This window comes from Rhododendron vialii, chromosome 2a, assembly GCF_030253575.1.
Source record: "Rhododendron vialii isolate Sample 1 chromosome 2a, ASM3025357v1".
NCBI lineage: Eukaryota > Viridiplantae > Streptophyta > Magnoliopsida > Ericales > Ericaceae > Rhododendron > Rhododendron vialii.
In genome coordinates, this window is record NC_080558.1 from 20,853,539 (window position 1) to 20,866,316 (window position 12,778).

General features: G+C 37.9%; 2 protein-coding genes and 1 long non-coding RNA gene across 3 annotated transcripts; 2 read left to right on the top strand and 1 right to left on the bottom strand.

Moving 5' to 3' along the window:
* Positions 1–1,205: 1,205 nt before the first annotated feature.
* On the top strand, positions 1,206–3,898 carry LOC131316575 (uncharacterized). Its single transcript, XM_058345991.1, has 3 exons — positions 1,206–1,565; positions 2,265–2,490; positions 2,801–3,898. The coding sequence occupies exons 1-3, from the start codon at positions 1,239–1,241 to the stop codon at positions 3,238–3,240; spliced, it is 993 nt and encodes a 330-aa protein (XP_058201974.1). The 5' UTR covers positions 1,206–1,238; the 3' UTR covers positions 3,241–3,898.
* LOC131316576 (uncharacterized) lies at positions 1,437–1,965 on the bottom strand. The gene is made up of 2 exons (XR_009197186.1): positions 1,694–1,965; positions 1,437–1,654 (listed from the first exon to the last, which is right to left on the bottom strand). It is a non-coding gene; the product is annotated as an uncharacterized LOC131316576 (long non-coding RNA).
* LOC131317302 (uncharacterized) lies at positions 3,397–3,819 on the top strand. Its single transcript, XM_058346861.1, has one exon. The coding sequence runs from the start codon at positions 3,397–3,399 to the stop codon at positions 3,817–3,819; it is 423 nt and encodes a 140-aa protein (XP_058202844.1).
* Positions 3,899–12,778: the final 8,880 nt, after the last annotated feature.

The following is a 12,778-nucleotide window of genomic DNA, read 5'->3' on the forward strand; positions in this document are numbered from 1 at the left end:
CAATCGCAGATGCGGGGAGGGCAGGAGGTGGAGGATGAAGAGGAGGTGGTTGACGGCAGCTAAGCCTTCCATCAAGTGCCAGTAAAGAGGTGGGCCTAGAATGTATCCGAAAAAGCACATCGCCGCCACCACCGCCGCTACCGCTCTTAGCACTCGAGGATTGCATGATCCTGGTTGATTAAAAGCCCTTTTTTTCCCTCTTCTTCTTCTTAATTCTTCTCTCTTTAGGATTCAGATGGCTTTGAGATTTTTCTCTCTAAACTGGGTTGGAGTGAGAAAGATCTTGGTAACTGCCTAGAAGGAAGAGGAGAGAGAGAGAGAGAGAGAGAGAGAGAGAGAGAGAGAGAGAGAGAGAGAGAGAGAGAGCAAAATTTTAGGGCTTAGATGATATATAGGTTGTAATGAATGGCTACAATTTTCCCAATTTCTAGAGATGGATGGGTAGGATTAAAAATTGGAGTAGAGCATGTATAATTCGGTTTTATTTTTTCAATTTTGACCTCCCTCAAAATCGAAAATCGAACCTAAACAATATATTTTGAAAAGCAAAACCGAACTAACTCAAAACTCCCCCAAAACCAAACCGAACCAACAAATTCGATTGTTTTTTCTGTCGATTCGATTTTGTCGATTTAAATATTTACCCCTACCCACGGGTGAAGCTAGCATAGGCTCCGGGGTCACGTGCCCCCTTAGAATTTTATCCCCTACATTTTTTTTTTTACACCTACTAAAAAAATGTCAGAGAAATTGAAAATTTTGGGCATAAGGCTTATTATCGCGTGTTTCCAACTAAATCAATAGACCCCTTAAAGAATTAAATGTTTGTTTCAGGGAGGCAAATTGCCACTTTGTTTGACATGTTTTGTCCATCTAATTCATTTTATAGCTTTTCAAAATATAAGTCGAACAATCAATTGCGGAACCGCGAGAATGATCATTGTAAAGAGGTGCCTCATCTCAATGAAAATTTTTGGCTCGGCCACTGCAACTACCACACACTGTTGTGGGCCCAAGAGAAAATTTATAGATTCCATCACAATGTGTGGTAGAAGAAGCCCCGAGGGCACTAATAATTACTCGTTCTCACCACCTTATCCGATGGAGTACATAACTGCCATGTGGACTCCAGCTTTTACTACCCATGTGCGCGTCGGCTTGTGCGTCCACGCAGGTTCGCTTGGGTCCCGCTCACATCCAACTATGGGTATATAAATAAACCTCTTACAAACAAAGGTATGGTCCATTCCAAAAATAAAGCGGATTCCAGTTTTGAAAGCTTAGTGTGTGTAATGGCCATGGCTGGAGCAACCACGAAAATTCCGATGAGTGGCCGGCTTTTGATGTGTGAGAATTACAAATATGAGAGTTCCGGTGAGCCCGGAATGAACTTGTCGGACACTGTTTTTGAATTTTTCGATGAGAGTTACGCAGGGTCGCCGGAAAGTACTGACGGTCGTGATTACGGTGAGAATGAAGAAATTGATGAAGAGGAAGAGGAAGAAAGTAGTAGGAATGTTGAAGATGACAGGGGCTTCTGGGAAACTCAACCCCAACTTCTTCACGTGAGTGGCAAGTCATTTTAATTCGTACTCCTGTATTAATCCCTGAAAACTAAGTAGAGTTTTGGATTATTGTGATCATTTATTTTGATCTTCTGTATGCCAAATTCATTAAGCACCACTGACTGCACATATATATATACGTTGGTTTCATCTTTCAGAATGGTTTTCAAAATACTTTAGGTCCCGTTTGGCTCTACCCTTTAAGCTTGGCTTATTACTTTTTGCTGAGTTAATTTTGAGTAAAAGTTCGTGAACAAGAGTTTTAAGCTAGTTTTTCAAAAAAAAAAAAAGAGTTCCAAATTTTTTGACGATTCTTGCCTTGGGAAATGATGTTTGTTTGTTTTGTGTGTGTGCGCGGATATTTGGTGGCTCAGAGTAGCTCCAACCAAAGCTTTCAAATCAAACAATAGTTATATCTTAAAGCTGGATGAAATAAGTTTTCTGCTCTTTAAACTTTTAAGATTGGTAAAAATCACATAGATAAACTTGCAATGGTCGCAGAACGATGTAAAATTTGCAATTCTAAAACTGAATCTTTTGATGAAAATGGTTACCTAAAATTACATAGGCCCTGTATTATATATTTTCCGTACAGTTTTTTAAATTTCGTAGTTAATGGAGCCAATAAGCTAGGGTTGGTTGGGAAGTGAAGTATCAGATTGTACCTAATTGATTTATCTATACTTGCCATTTTTACAGGACACCTTGTTTAGGAGTAGCTCTTTGGAATCAAGGATCCGAAGAGCTACGAAGGAAGCACTAAAAGAAGCGCAAATGGCCGGCAACTTGTGTGTTTGCCGGAGACCGGTTGCTGGTGGTTGCCGGAATTGCCTTATGAGAGTGATATGTGGCCACCTTAGGAATGCCGGTTTCAACAGTGCCATTTGCAAGTCTAAGTGGAGGAGTTCTCCGTATATCCCATCAGGTATCCAAATAGAGCCTTATATCCCTTCAAACAAATATATATTTGTGTTGTACTTGACGTATATCGCGAAGAATTAAATTAAACTGGACCTGTACTGAGAATTTAGTTCTAATTTTGATTTAACTCGTTGCTAAGGGACCATAGAATTGGTCCCCAAAGAGTAGTCGGGGTGCACGTAAACTGTTCTAATACTTTTAAGTTGTCAAAAAATCTGACACTAAGATTAGTTTGTAAATCAATTTCATTCGAAGAATACCCTTTCCTAGATGACACATTAGTTTTGCCTAACCTAAAATTTTCACTTCTTCAGGTGAACACACATTTTTAGATGTTGTGGACAATCCAAGTTCAAAGAAAGGAGAGATCAGAGTCATGATCGAGTTGAATTTTCGCGCTGAATTCGAAATTTCAAGAGCAAGCGAAGAATACAAGCTACTGATCGAAAAGCTCCCAGAAGTATTTGTTGGAAAAGTGGAAAGGCTACAAAATCTGATCAAGATCTTGTGCTCTGCTGCCAAGAAGTGCATGAAAGAGAACAAAATGCACATGGCTCCTTGGAGGAAGCACAAGTACATGCAAGCCAAGTGGCTGAGCGCCTCCTGCGAAAGGACGGCGGCTCAGCCTCTAGTGGTAGCGGCCAGATTTCCTGGCCGAACAGCTGGCGCCGCCAAACCGAGGGCGTCGATGCTGACTGTAGATTTGATGGATAATATGCCCAACATGATTAGGACTGTAGTTGAAGTTGTGTGATTGTAGGTCTTGTCATTTTTGCCTTTTTGTCCTGTTATTTTGCTTGAGTAACTCAAATTGATCGAGGCATTTGGTGCAACGATTACATGCTAGTCCTCTTGTGTTCTCTAAAAGGGTTACCTGCCTAAGAGCAAGTTTACTAGTCACTAGCAAAAAATGCTAGTGAACAGTGCAAGTTCAAAGAAAGGAGAGATCAGAGTCATGATCGAGTTGAATTTTCGCTCTGAATTCGAAATTTCAAGAGCAAGCGAAGAATACAAGCTACTGATCAAAAAGCTCCCAGAAGTATTTGTTGGAAAAGTGGAAAGGCTACAAAATCTGATCAAGATCTTGTGCTCTGCTGCCAAGAAGTGCATGAAAGAGAACAAAATGCACATGGCTCCTTGGAGGAAGCACAAGTACATGCAAACCAAGTGGTTGAGCGCCTCCTGCGAAAGGACGGCGGCTCAGCCTCTAGTGGCAGCGGCCGGATTTCCTGGCCGAACAACCGCCGCCGCCAGGCCGAGGGTGTCGATGCTGACCGTAGATTTGATGGATAATATGCCCAACATGATTAGGACTGTAGTTGAAGTTGTGTGATTGTAGGTCTTGTCGTTTTTGCCTTTTTGTCTTGTTATTTCGCTTGAGTAACTCAAATTGACCGAGGAATTTGGTGCAACGATTACGTGCTAGTCCTCTTGTGTTCTCTAAAAGGGTTACCTGCCTAAGAGCAAGTTTACTAGTCACTAGCAAAAATTGCTAGTGAACAGTGCACATTTTACATTTTACCTTCTCACATCTCAATCAATACTCTACCAATAGTTTCTATTTTACCAATCCTCTATTAAAATAATGTATTTCTACTTTTGTCATCTATTTCTTTTTCGTTGCCTGAGAACTTAAAACTATAACAACGAATCACCGATCAGTGCCGGAATTTCACAGAAACAAATCTTAGAGACGAATAGGCGCAGATGAAACAAGGATATTCCAATCGAGCTTTTAATTTTTGAAGGGGTAGGAATAGATCTTGTAATAAATACTAAGTTCATTATTGATTGGTCATCCAATTTCACTATTCTTGAAAGATAAAAATGGGTTTCTTCCACATATCTTGAAACAAGAATAAGCACAAATATATATTGTAAAAAAATTGGGTTCATCACTAATTGGGCATCAACAAACTCACAGAGAGAGGGAGAGAGGAGAGAGAGAGAGACTGGCCGAATACAAATAAACAAATAAATGACGGGTGTACAGTGCTCAGGTATTTGTAGCTAAGAACTGTAGCAAAATGTAAAATACATAAGGTTTACCTAAGCTGCTGCAGTTGAGTTTTCTTCATTTTGGTTAGGTAAAATTAAATGACTAATTTGCTCTTTTTGCTGACCTGATGTACATGCTCTAACTACGCTGGTATCTATCCTATATATTAAAGGGAGGAGGTAGGTATAAAGATATTGAGGGGACAAGACACAGAGACTTGATCAATTGGACTCAAATGCTTTTCTTTGGGTCCCAGAGCTACTCTTTTTGAATTTATTGGAGATTTTAAGCCAAACTTATGCATGTAATGTATATATTTAACTGTTGCGTCGTGTCGTATTGTGCATGCCATTCTTATTAAATAGGAAAATTTATAGAAATGATCCTTCTAGTTTCATCCGAATTTCATTTTCGTTCTTCAAGTATCAATTACAACTCTTTTGACTTTCAAGTTTGGTTTTCGTACCAAATTGGTCCAATTGATAATGTATGTTAGCCAAACTGGATGAAAAAAATTAGATTGATGGCAATTTGGACATTGCAGTTCGTACCAAGTTGGTCCAATTGATAACATTTGCCCTCAATCTGATTTTTTTCGTCCAGTTTGGCTGACAGACGTTATCAATTGGACCAATTTGTTATGAAAACCAAACTTAAAGGTCAAAAGAGTTGCAATTGATACTTGGAGGATGAAAACAAGACTCGAGTGAAACTAGGATGACCATTTTTATAAATTTTCCTATTGAATATATGTGCCATGGGTTTGAGAACTCACAAGCATGAACAAGGGGAAAAATATTCCATTAATTACTAAACCTACAGCTTGAGTTGTGATCATGGACGTGTGGAGGGCAATATAATGGGAAAGGAAACTGTAAATAAAACGATAGGATGCTGAGGGGATTTTTTTGTTCTTTTTATCAATATGGTGATGAATCAAAATTGTTTATTTTTAATTACTCGTGAATTTTATGTTCCTCTTTAAACCCCTGCAAATCATTTATTATACCATTAGGACTGACCTCAGTTAAGACTCAAGAGGCTGCCACCTTTGGCCATCTCCAATAAGTTAATTAAAGGTAAAATTGAGGTCAGTATTATCTCAGTTAACAAACGTTAGAGTTTGATTAAACTCCAATAGTGAGGTTTAGTTGAGGTTAAAGTCAGAAAATTTTGAGCCAAAATTGGTCTAGAACATAATTGTAGTAGTCCTTTTAACTACACATGGGAAGAGAGGGAACTGAAGGAAAAAAGAAGAAAAGGGGGCAGCATTCCTTCATACACTAACATTCATTTACACACTAAGGTGGAGTTTCACTAATCTTTTTTGTTTTTGTAACTTTTTGGGTTTTTTTAGTATTGTCCTTATTCAAATTTTTTTTCGCGTTTGTTAGTTTTGCGCCAAATTTTTGTGAACTATTAATTAGTCTCGTTGAGACGAATTGAAAAAGTAATTTTTTTTACTTTTTAGATTTCTCTCATTTGGGAAAAGTAAAATTTTTATACCTAAATTAACTTACAACTTTTTTTTATAAACCCAACTATTTGGGTCAACAACCAACGCAAGACTCTCTAACTCTAAAAATTGCAGCATCTCTCTCTAACCCTAAAATAACCGCCATACTTTCTTTTCTCCTTCCCCCTTGGGTTTATATCCTAATTTGGGCGGCGAGAGAGAAGGGACCAATCCCTGCCTTTAGATATGGTTTTCCTTTCCCCTTCTCCACCAAATCTGCATGCCGTTCGTCGCCGAATCGCTTCTGGGTTTGCAGCCGCGTGATCGCCAATGGCTTCTTGGGTCGCCGACTTGGGAGATTGATCGGTAGAGGGCTAGCCAAGAGAAGGACTGCTCAATGATGGAGGGAAGTGTATTTTTTGCTTTATTTCGTTTTTGTCTGGATTTAGTCTGGTGGTTTGTAGGTCATGTACTTGGTATTAGTTTTATTTTCTGCGAACCTGATATTGCTAGGCGAGTTGGAAATAGAGCTGCACATATTGTGCTCTGATTGCCCACTCTAATGGTTTGTCCAGTCTGTGGACGCCCATTTGCCCCATGGGGTTTCTCTCTGTTATGTAGGCTTTCGTCTCACAATTGAATAACTTCACATTTGAAAAAAAAAAAAAACTGGGTCCCATTTTTTTTAATACTTTTGTTTATACATAACAACTAGGGAAAATTTCTTTTATATTCCTTCAACTTTAAGAGAAAATTCAATTTGGTCTTTCACCTTTTAATTTGGACAAATAAATACTTCCACTTTAGAATTGATTCCAATGTCAACCCTTGATTGGATGGCATTAGTTCTTTTGACGGAAAATTGTCATGTGCCCAGCACATGACCATTTTTCAGGGGTAAATTTGCCATTCCTCTTCTCCCTTAAAACCCCAGTCTCTTTCTCCTCCCCCACCCACCCTTTCCTCCCTCCTGTCCTTCTCATTCTCTGTCCATATTTGGCCATCCCCAACCCTCTTCCGCCAAAAGCTCCAACCTGCAACCTTTCAAGTTTCAACCCATTTTGCATTACCACCAATACCCATATCAATATTGTGGAGTTGAATGAATTCTCTCTTAAATGTCTTAAATTTGTGTAGTTTAAGTGCTTAGAACATAAATTACTTAATTTAGAAATCTACAGAATTGGAAACCTTGTGTCTGTCCTGATTTTGGGGATTTTTGTTGGGACAGTTCCTAAACTCCAAAAATTATGAGATTTTTATTGAGAGTTCCTCTATGATTTTTTTGTCTATGGTAAATATTTCAGAATCAGATTCGAAGTATTGAATTCTGTAAAAATTCGTGACCTTGCGGCGCGTAGTTTGGACTGTGCTGACTGCATACACACGTGTTAGAGAAACAGCCATAATTTTTAACTTGAGCGATGAAATTGCGATCCGATTTCTAATTTTGAAAGTAGACTCATAGACCATAAAAAATGCAAAAAGATTGTGTCTTAGTTATTCTTGTGCAAAGTCAGTTTTTGGCGTTAAAGTGGGTGAAGCTGCAGATTCTGTGATTATCTTCTTGGGCTAGCTATCTAACTTCATATGTTTACCTAAGGACCTTATGTTCATAAAGATAGGCTTGTTTAGCATCTTCGAATCATGTTTTTATTGCCTAATTGTTTTAGGAAGTTCGAGTGGTTCGTAGAGCCGAGGTGAATGATTTAATACCTAAACACATGGTTTTGAACTTGTGTTCCTTAATGAGCTTATTTGAACAAGTTTTATAAATTGTGTACTCCATGGAATAACAATGGAAGGTGGACCTATTTGTGAAATATTTGCGAATCTATTTAATGGCATTCCCAACGTCCGGTCTTGCTAGGAGACGGCTTAATGGCTCGCAAGGGTGTTTGAGGTTGGTGTGTATTTTGGGATAATGCGTAGACGTCTGGCTTATCCACTACCGGGGACGCATGGTAACTTTTGAATTTTGAATAGCGGAATATGCATTATATTTGACTTGTGGATTTGAGTTCTTTGTTTTGAGATACTATCAAATTACTTTGCATTGTCCATGGAAGGCATGTGAATTAAGTATTAATCATTCACACGAGCTTTGACTTATGTATTTTCTTTTCCACTTTTCAGGAAGCGACGCGCAGTGTGGCGGGGTGTTTACTTTTGATATGTGTTGTATATTTGAAAAAGGAAGTTATGCTTTATGGTCACTTAGCTTTGCATATGGTTTGTAAATTTGTAGGTAAGCACAGCTCTGAGAGGTTTACCTTTTGGTTTGTAAAACTATGTAAAACTTTGGTTTGTTATCAATAAAACGCTGGCTTTTTCTTTCGTTGTTATGTTTTAGTCCCTTTTGATTGTCACTTGTTTAGGTGATTTTTGATTTGTGATTTGGCCTTAGTGAGAAATCACTAGCATTTGTCATGATTAAGACCTTAAGGGGCGGGTCAGGATCATGACAAAATCAGCCCTACAAAGGACCAAAAGGTCCCTAAAATATCCCAAAAACATTCTAGAAGTAGAAACTTTCCATATATGGAAATTTGAAAAAGTTAATAAAAATCTGCACTAAGGCCTTTGGTACCAATACCTCAAAACTGAGGTATCAATACCAATGGGACTGTTTAACTCTGGGGGCAAAAGGTACCAATACCTCATTTTTTAGGTATTGGTACCTCTGCTGCAAAACTGCAGATTAGCACAGCCAGCTTCACAAGTCCTTTGGCGGCCCCGATGACCTTTCGATGCTTCTTTACTTGATCCTCGGGACTTGATGGAGGAGTGCCATGTGGCCTTGGTCTCTCGGATGCCCTCAAGGGCTATCCTCGATTCATTGACTTCACTTCCTTAGCTTGGACTGCCCATTTGACACTTGACTCTCCGGGCATCCATCGAGACTTCTTGTGGTGCCTTTAAGTCTTGGGGATGATGAGACACATGCCATCGAGCTCTTGGACATGAGGTTGCACCCGGTGTATTCCTTGGCGCTCAAACATGCCTTATCAACATGTTTTACCTGAAACATTCTCAAACAAACCTTACGTGCAATATCGCATAAAAACGACAACATATATGTACAAACACAATATACTAGAGGACTTAAGTGTATATTTTTGGTGCTTATCACCAGAACAGCGCGCGGTGTGTTATATATCCTGTGCATTATTCCTTAATGATATCAGAAGATGCACAACCGCTGATCTGTCTTGGAACAGTATCATCTCTTCAAGCCATGAACGTAAAATAATTTTCAGTACATTTGATCACTTGGGGTGATCGAGAAAACCTCTTTTGGACATAAAACATGGCTTGTAGATATGATCTTATTCTGAAAAGTATTGATAACAGTATTTTAACAACACAAACAGGCTTGATGAAAGATAGCCATGATCTAGACTGTTTAATCAAACAAACAGTAACTAATAGAAAGGAACATGAGCTTGAACATACTACGCTGTGCGACGCATAAGAATGCCGCACGGCGTGGTATGTCCAGTATAGTGACTGTTTTTGCTTTTGAAAATAATTTTTAAGTCAGCCTTCAACCAAAAGGGATTAATCCTGACTATAAGAAAGTTCCCTCAGGGGCCAAGATATGGCCTAACCCAAGGAAACTTAGTTTGTACCTTTGGTCTTGAACTTGAATGAGGACGGATGACTATGGATGAGTGTAGGCAATAGCGAGTAAGAAAGAGTGAGTGTGGGTGTGAGTGGGTAAGAAAGAGTAAGTGTGAGGGGTTTTTGGGTGTTTTGATTGGTAATGTTTCAAAGTAAGTAAAAGACTAACATTGATGGTGAGGAGAAAAATGGGACACCTTGAGAAAGAAAGTACCTAGAGAATGTCTTTTTAGAACAACACTTCTCAATGCTTAGAAATGAAATGGGTGTATGAACCAGGTAAGAGAGAGAAATTGAGAATTCAAGGGCCCTTTCTATTGAGTGGAGAGGTGTATTTATAGGCAAAAGGCCAAGAATTTTGAATTCAAATGAGGGAGGTGTTTTCTAGGCGGGCTAGAAGTGCTTTTTCAGCTAAGCTATTTTGCAGCTGTGGCTCAAACAGGCATGACCGACAGCTTACAGAGCCAGTCAGAACTTTTCCACAAAATGCTGTGCGGTTAACCTCATGACCGCGTGCGGCGTAATAAGTTTTATCACGCCGCGCGATGTAGAAGTGTTCCGTGCAGTATTATAGGTTCAGTCCAGGGCTTTTAGGCTTATCTGGGTTTTTAGATTTTTCGGGCTTTTGGGCTAAAGAAGTCCTTTATTCAAGCTTTCAAATGTATTGTTTCCTTTATTTCATCATCAGGGCGTTCAAAGAACCTCCGAGATCCGGATTGAGGTGTCGATAATCAAGGAATATAAAATCTAAGTATATCTAAGGTTATCTATAATATTCTTATAAATCTAGAGACACCTAATTTGATCTATTAAGACGCCAATTCTCTCTCAATCTCCCTTAAACCTTTTTAGATCTCTCTTTCTCTCTCTTTCTCTTTCTCTCTATATATATCTCTCAAGATCTCCCTTACATTAAAGTGAATAATCCTACGGTAATACTAGATCTAGGCTTGGAGAGCAAGGCATATCTCTCATAGATTCACCCATCTCTCTCTCTAATTTTCTCCATATCTTTCCTAGATTTTTAAGATTATAAAGTAGGGCTAGAGTTTCCTAGAAAGTCTAGGTTTAGATTTATCAATTAACAAAATCAATTATATTTAAAAAAATACTTCAGTAAAATATTTAATTTTATTTGGAAATAAAATTGGCTCGAGATTCGGGTCATTCACCCCGACTTTTTAGAACAAAAAAGAATAAGGAAACAGTAAGGGGGGCAATCATTTAATGGGCCACTTACCGTTAGAATTTAGAAAGTAAATTGTTTGTGACTTAAGGTATAAAACAATAGAGTATTTTTTTGCATATGTGTCAATTTTTAAAATGTTATTGCCCTAATCTTGTTAAAGACATTATGGCGAAGGGAAAGGATATAAGTTCCTGCGAGGCGGAGAACCGAAACAAAATAATCCGAAAAGATGCGACATCTCATTATAGGGTGAATCGGATCAAATCCTATTAGAATATCCCTAAATTTTGTGGGATATACTTTGATTTTATTAGATTATATGTAGATTATTCTAGATATGATAATATTATAGTTGGATTTTATTAGATTTTATATAGATTATTCTAGATATGATAAGATTATAGTTGAATTTTATTAGATTACTAGTGTTTACCCGTGCCTACGGCACTACTCACCTCGATTGGAATTGAAATTACTATTTGAATCTTGATAGTGGCTCAAAAAATTATTTCAATTTTTAGGTAGCTATAAATTTTTTAGAAAAGATAAAGGAAAATAGAGAAAATGATAACCAAAACTAAAAAAGTACTACCTATCAGAGAAAAAGTAAAAGAGTATGTTACCGAGGACAGTGGATTCTGGGTTCCGAGTGACTCACCGGTAAGGGCGATGACTGTTTGTGGCCGGACAATCAGAGGAGAGGCTTTGATGAGATAGAGAGAGAGAGATGGAGCGGTGACTATTGTTTTTTTTTTTTAATTAACAAAACAGAAGCTGATTGGTAGGGGAAAAAAAACAAATTGATGGCGTTTTTGTAATATATTTGTAAGAGTGTGAGTGTTTTCTTAAAAGATTTGGAAAGCTGGCATGAGCCCTTGGACTAAATGAATCCTAGACATTCTAACAACTTGTCCCCACACCCTTTTGTTTTATAATAGAGATATATAGATTATTCTAGATTTAGATAAGATATGATATGATAAGATTATCGTTGGATTTTATTAGATTATGTATAGATTGCACTAGATTGGGATACGATATAGTTAGATATGGTAGAATATTCTAGAGCTTGTGATTTAACATTATAAATAACCTTCTCATCTACTCCACAAGCACACACTACACACACAAGCCAAAACAGACACACCACACTCACAACACTCAACTAGAAAAGAAGAGGAAAAAAAGAGAGAGAGTGAGCGAAAAGAGGAGGAAAGAAGAGGAAAAGAATTAGATACGAGTCATTCGGAGTAGTTTATCATAAGCCAAGTTGGATGGAACGAAAGGTGAGTAATGAATTATCCCTGTTACATGAATTTTTGTAAAGTTTATGTTTTTAGCTTACCAAATTATGGCTATTTAATGATAAAGTTCTTTTGTAACAAACATACCATGGAGTTATGATGTTTTGAACAGTTTATGAAAAAGTATTATCAATACATCCGAACGATGTCCCTCGAATCTAGATGACGGTAAAGATACTAGTCGGAATGGTGTTATAAGGGCGAAAAGAAAGAGGGTACAGCCAGGTGTCCAATTGAATTGATCAATTCATGTTATGCGCATTGGGGGTTGCTCCCTCAGTATCGGCGGTAATCGTTGGATGGTATCATATTATTATGTTATGTTATACACATAATTATTTTGGTTGCAGCTCAAGCCATAAAAAGCTGAAGTTATGATTTTGGTTACAGTTCAAGCCATGAAAAACTGAAGTTATGATTCCTGCTTTATTTGCCAAAAAGAATTCCATGGTAGCTCATGTAACTCCGATAATTCATAAATTCACATAAGCAGTGGCTTATGTTGTTGGAATCTTTTTTTTTTCAAGTAATCAGAATTAATAGAAGGATGGGCCAAATATCGATTCTATTAAGCTATGTCATGGTCATGTGATAAATAAGGGAAGAGAAATATGTGGTTCATGTTTCAATAGAAAATAAATATCTAGTGACTTTTATTTTTAGAGGTTGCTTCTGCAAATGTTAAGTTTATTTCTATTTGTAAAAAGGAAGATAGAGGCC